Source organism: Marmota marmota, unplaced genomic scaffold, assembly GCF_001458135.2.
Source record: "Marmota marmota marmota unplaced genomic scaffold, marMar, whole genome shotgun sequence".
Classification (NCBI taxonomy): Eukaryota; Metazoa; Chordata; class Mammalia; order Rodentia; family Sciuridae; genus Marmota; species Marmota marmota.
This window is the reverse complement of record NW_026000037.1, coordinates 60,516,462-60,522,831: the sequence shown is the minus strand read 5'-3', so window position 1 is coordinate 60,522,831 and position 6,370 is coordinate 60,516,462. Positions and strand designations below refer to the sequence as shown.

Here is a 6,370-nt window from a genome sequence, read left to right as displayed (position 1 = left end):
TATATATATATATATATATATATATATATATATATTATACCTCTTTTCTATTATATTATTTTCTGTTATTCTTTTATACTTCATGGCCTTTAAACCCAAGCTCACTAATTTCTTTCTTAGGTAATTCATGATTATATCAGAATTTCATTTAAGTTTCTTGACCACTTTCCTTTTGAAAACTGAAGTTCAAGGATTGAATATTTAAAAGCTGACTTCCATGGGCCTAGAGTACTGTTCTGATCATGCACAACTTCCTTTCCTACTTTACTTTCTTGAAGAATCTTGCAGGAATCCTACAAACCCATATATTGATTGTTTTCTGACAGAGCTTGAAGACCATCCCACCTACAGCTGGCTGTGTCTTTCTTTTCCACAAGTGTTTTAAAACAGGCTACCAAAGGCCAGACATCTGTGGACTAAGAGTCTTAGGCCCAGAGACTTTTGCTGCTACATCTTTACTATTATTTAAAAATAGCAGATGAACTGTATAATAGCTTTTCTTTAAATCCATTATTATCATCTCCAGCAAGAAAATAACTTGAACCTATAGTATAAATAAATGGAGAGCAAGATGATAGCTATACCTATCTAAGAAACCTTCTGTGATGTTTATACTTCCCTCTTATCTCACTATTTTATAATTGCTTTTTAAGTTGTTTATATAGCCCACTAGACTAGACTATAAGTGCTTTGTCTGATTTGTCTATCTGATAGACTGGCTGGGTGTGGTGGTGCAATCCCAGCTACTCAGGATGTAGCAGGAGGATTGCAAGTTCAAGGCCAGCCTCAGCAACTTACCAAAACCCTGTCTCAAAATAAAAAAATGTTTTGTGGATGTAGTTCAGTGGTAAAGTGCTTCTGAGTTCAATCCCTAACACTGAAAAGAAAATTAGCTGATTGAAACCTTCAAGTTTCTGAAGAAGTATGGACTAAATAATGTATTTTCTTTTCTGTTATCCTTTGGTTCTGTTTTAACCTTGAGATAGCATCGTTATCTTAAATTTAGCAAGGCCATTTTAGACTGCAGTTTTGTTACTTTTAAATACTTTTAAGAACATCATTGAAGAAATTAAGCATGTTGTCAATGAAAGATTATTCTTGGGAATTATTCATTTTTCTAGCATATTAAATTTTAATAGTTTGTCATTAAAGTTATTATTCAATTATAATCCATGTCAAGGAGCACCATGTCTATGTAAGTGTGAAAGATTTTAAAGAGCACAGTGTACAGTTCTATGACTATATGGAAGAAAAAATTACAGCTCTATAACAGATATCTCAGTGTGACTTCTATAAGCCAACCTGCCTATAAACCTGCAAGAGATTTTCAGCAGTATATATTTGAAAGAAAAACATATATCATTGTTTTTACTGCATCATCTAAACTAATAGGAGACAGATTCCTGAAAGAAGTGATTTCAAGCCTAACTTAGAAAGCAGGAGAGGATTTGATCAGCCTAGGTCTTTTATTGTTTGTTTGTTTGTTTGTTTTAATTAGTTACACACGACAGTACAATGATCTTGACATATACAATTGAATCAGATGGGATATAATTTCTCATTTTTCTAAGTGTACAGGTTGTAGAATTACATTGGTCATGCAGTCACTTATATACCCACAGCAATAATAATGTCTGTTTTATTCTGCTGTCCTTCTTTTCCTCCCTTTCCCTCCCCTCCCCTCCCATCACTTCTCTCTACCCAATCTAATGTGACACAATTCTTTTTTTTTTCCCCTCACATCGTCATACCTGTATTCTGTATAACAAAGGGGGTCTCCTTCCCTCTTCCATGCAATTCCCCTTCTCCCTCCCTTTCCCTTCCACCTCTCTTCCCTAACTAGAGGTAATTTTCTTCTCATGCTCTTCCTCCCTACCCCATTTTGAGTCACCTCCCTTATATCAGAGAAGACATTCGGCATTTGTTTTTTGGGGATTGACTAACTTCACTTAGCATAATCTGCTCTAATTGCCATCTATCCTGCAAATGCCATGATCTTGTTATTTTTTAGTGCTGAGTAATATTCCATCGTGAATAAATGCCACATTTTTTTCTATCATTAATCCATTGAAGGGCATCTAGGTTGGCTCCACAGTCTAGCTATTGTGAATTGTGCTGCTATAAACATTGATGTGTATTTGTCCCTGTAGTATGCCATATTTAGGTCTTTTGAGTCAGCCTAGGTCTTGATGGGACTTGTGGAGGGTGTGAAGAATTGTCCTGAAAGAAGGAAATGCTTTTTGTTGCTTAGGATGGGTAGCTGGCTAGGAAAAGAGGCCAAGTCATAGGCAGCTATCAATTTAGACTGAGTTTGAATTTTCCACAGTTCCCAATAGAACACTAGTATATATTTTTGAAAAGGGATGAAATAAAAGCTGTGTTTTAGGAAAGTGAATTTTTAGTTCCCCGAATACAGTAGAATTAAAATAGCAATGAATGAATTTTTTCTTCTCTCATATAAGAAGACAATATATAAAGATGATGATCATTCATCTGACACTTTTTAAAATGTTAATGTTTGTACAGCACATTTGAATACTTTTTGATAATTGTCATGCGAAAATATTTCCATGGAGGCAGCATGAGTAGGTTTTGGGTGGTTTGGTTTTGTTTGGAATTTCTTGAACTGTCCATTTCTGTTGTGGTTGGGCTCTACTCTCACATTATTTTTCTATATATAGGTTGCTGCTCTTGCTCCATGGGAAATGGTGAATTATGCTACCCATCAATAGAGCCAGCAGCAAACACAAGCACCAGTGGGCCTGTGACTCCTTCATTTGAGAAAAGTAAGTGCCCTGGGATATGAGGAAGGGCATAAGGAACAGAAGAGCCCTTGTCCTTCTGTGTCACGAAACCTCTACATAGTATTTCTTCAGCAGCTGTAACACTACAGAACACTATTTGAGAACAGATTCTCAAATAAAATAGGAAAAAGATGTGAATAGAATAATAATTGTGCAGAGAGAACATTTATTTTAAAAAAGATAAAGTTCTTATAGTATCACATGTATGCACGCGCGCGCGCGCGCACACACACGCACACACTTCCAATAAATTTAACTCAAGAGAAAAACCCAAGAAATTTGCCCTAAAAGCTATTATTATTTTGGTATTTTTTCTTATTTTAGAAGCTGAGACTTTCCCCTATCACCAACCCTTATGACCAGGACTAATTAATTAGTGCTTAATTATATTGTGCTTTAAATATAACTTCTTTAAAAAATAAGAAAAACAACTTTAAAAGTAATAAACTTTTGGCATGTAAACTAAGAGACTAAATCACTTTTTTCTGAATTTTAAATTATTTAAAATTGAACATATTTATATAGAATTGGAATTGCAATGCACTTTCAGTTGATTTTGCTCTTTGTGATGGAGAATCTGTCAATTACATTGTTGCAAAAGGCATTTTTTAAAGTTTTTTTAGTTATAGATGGACCCAGTACCTTTATTTTTATTTTTAATGTGGTGCTGAGGATCGAACCCAGTGCCTTCCACATGCAAGGTGAGCACTCTACCACTGAGCTACAACCCCTGCCCATGGCATATGTCTTTATATAATAAATGTTGGGAGGATTATAAGAAATTATGGGTGCAAATCACTTAGCATTGTATATGGTATACGTGGTAAATGCTCATTAAATGTAGTACTGGCAACAGTTGTTATTCAGGTGGCATTTATATTTGTCTGCTATCTGTTGGCTAGGAATGAATCTTAAATAGTAGTAGAACTTAGGTTTCCATAGAGAGAAATATCAGATTATCAGCCTTCATCAAATTTTCTAATAGGAAATCCATTCTCGAATTCAGTTAAATTGTCTTAGTTTTTATTTATGTGCTTCTTTTGTAAAGTAGTGTTTCTTTATGTCCCAAGGCTTTCTTTCTTAATTTTTTTCTCTCTACCCAATATAATAGTAAAGTCATTTTCTGCTTCTCAAATTATCCTTAGTCTTTCTTTAACTATCATTTTCTTCATTACTAATACTGATTCATGAAAACTTTTATACTATAGGGACTGTCAAAATTTTCTGATCATGTTTTGTAAAAATCATATTAAAAGAAAGCCATCATATATGGACTTCATCTAACCATATAATTTAGTATCATTCCTAAGCCTGAAATTAAAAAAAAAAAAAAAGCCTAAAGGAAATCAAACCATAGACAAATGAGAATTTCTAGAGCTTTACAATATAATTTGTCCCCCATTCCCTGCTGTTGCACAAAGGCAAAATAAATATTACATTTAGATTGCTAAATGGCAACAATGTGGGAAAAGGCAAATGAAAAACTAGTAAAATTTATTTTTATGCACTTTAATAATGTGTGTACATAATATTTTAAAACCAGGTTTTTCATAATATATATACACACATATATAAATATAACTCAAATTTTCTACACATACTATATTTGCTTTCTATTACTGTGACAAAATTCCTGAGGTAATCAGCTTAATAAGGAAAAAAGGTTTATTTTGGCTCATAGTTTAGGAGGTTTCAATTCATGGTCAAGTGACTCAGGTGCTTTGGGCCTAAGGCAGCACAGTACATCGTGGTGGGAGCATGTGGCAAAGAAGTTGCTCATCTCATGGCAGCCATGAAGCAAAGAGAGAAAGAAAGGAGGGGCTGGAGTCCCAATATCTTTTCTTCCACTGTGCCTTACCTACCTCCTAAATGTTTCACAACCTCCCAACAGTGCCTCAGACTAGGGACCAGCCTTTAATACTGGGTCTTTGGGGGACATTCAAGAGTCAAACTAGAGCAGATATATACAAATAGTTATTATTAAAATAGAATCATACTACAGAGATAGTTTGATGACCTACTTTCTTTTTACTTAGCAAGACTGTAAACTTTCTCCCTACCATTAACTATTATGCTAGACCACATTTAGTGGTTGTATATGTCCTTTCCCAAAAAGTGGCCTTAAGAAATAGAGATTTTTATTTTTAGGGTAAGAGCTATAAAATTGTTTTTTGATCTTTAACTTATATAAGATTGTATGTTAGACTAGGCATGTATTATGTAAAAATTTTTCCTTTTCCTTTAGTACCATATACAAAGTGGAGCTGAAGTGGAAAAACAAGTTTCTTTTGAAAGATCCCTCACCCCTGTTTTAGGCCAGAAAAGAGTCAATTCTGTGATTTGGGTTTGGTCTCATATGTGAACAAAACATAGCCTATAGACCTAGTTGGTACCTTGTAAGGCCTTTTGTAAGGCAAATTTTAAACTCAGAAAAGGCAGGAGTTAATTGTAAATTTATTTCACAGTTAGTCAAAATAGTGTATTCATGACTACTATGAAGATTTAATGCAGGTGAAACATGAGTTATTAATTTAGCCTTTTAAAATTTTATGTATAATTATAAAACATATTAATATATAATTATATAACAAATTATATAGATAGAAAACATTGGTGAATGGTATAAAAGGGAAATATTACATACTAGTGGTTTGTTTTTTTTCAGATAAAAACACTCTCCAGCTAAAACAACATGACGGAGCTTTCCCTCGATTTCATCGAAATTACATACTGATTCTTAGCTGAATGTGCTTTTTTGTTGTTTCTCTTAGGAAGTCATTATAAATTTAAAATGCATTCAAATAAAAAGCTCTGATTACAAATTGTTGTGCTTACTGTTTCATAGATGATCACTGTGTGAGTCGCTGTAACTCCCAGAGCTGCATATTAGCCCAGGAAGAAGAACAGTATCTGCAGAGTGGAGACCAGCAACTGACTCGACATGTCTTGCTGTGTTTACTTCTCATTATTGGCCTATTTGCTGTAAATGTTTCTCTGGTTTTGTTTGGGACCTATTTCTTTAAATGTCTGGCAAAGGTTTTATTTAGGCATCTGGGACTGAAACTTAGTTGCTACTTTTCAAGAGTAGAGTGGCTAGGCTATCTAAATTCTAATCTAGTTTAAGTATTTTTTGTTTTTTTTAGTTTTTTTGGTGGCGAGGGGAGAATCATTCATATTACTCTGTTGCCTAAGTGTTCCAGTAGCCTATTCTATTAGAATTACTTATTCATTCTGTGCTCTGAACGTAAATTTGGTAAAATCAGATAGATATCTCCATCATGTGTCCAAGGGTTAGTTATCCCTAACACGCTTGACTGACCAAAGTGGACAAATGCCTACATTATCCCTCACAAGATATTTCTTATGGAAATCAACCTAACTACTTCATGCAGTAGGGAAAAAAGGAAAAATGCCCATCAAATTACTGACATCTGGGGCTGGGGATGTGGCTCAAGCAGTAGCGCGCTCGCCTGGCATGCGTGCGGCCCGGGTTCAATCCTTAGCACCACATACAAAACAAAGATGTTGTGTCCACCGAAAACTAAAAAAAAAAAAAAAAAAAAAAT

General features: G+C 34.3%; 1 protein-coding gene across 9 annotated transcripts in view; it reads left to right on the top strand.

Annotated features, from left to right (window-relative positions):
• The window catches only part of Gpr155 (G protein-coupled receptor 155), a 69,532-nt gene that overhangs the window by 52,813 nt on the left and 10,349 nt on the right, over positions 1 to 6,370 (top strand). For all 9 annotated transcript variants that reach the window (XM_048812516.1, XM_048812513.1, XM_048812511.1 and 6 more), the window contains 2 exons: positions 2,682 to 2,786; positions 5,650 to 5,786. In XM_048812516.1, coding sequence (XP_048668473.1) covers positions 2,682 to 2,786; positions 5,650 to 5,786 — 242 coding nt within the window. The remainder of the gene's footprint in view (positions 1 to 2,681; positions 2,787 to 5,649; positions 5,787 to 6,370) is intronic.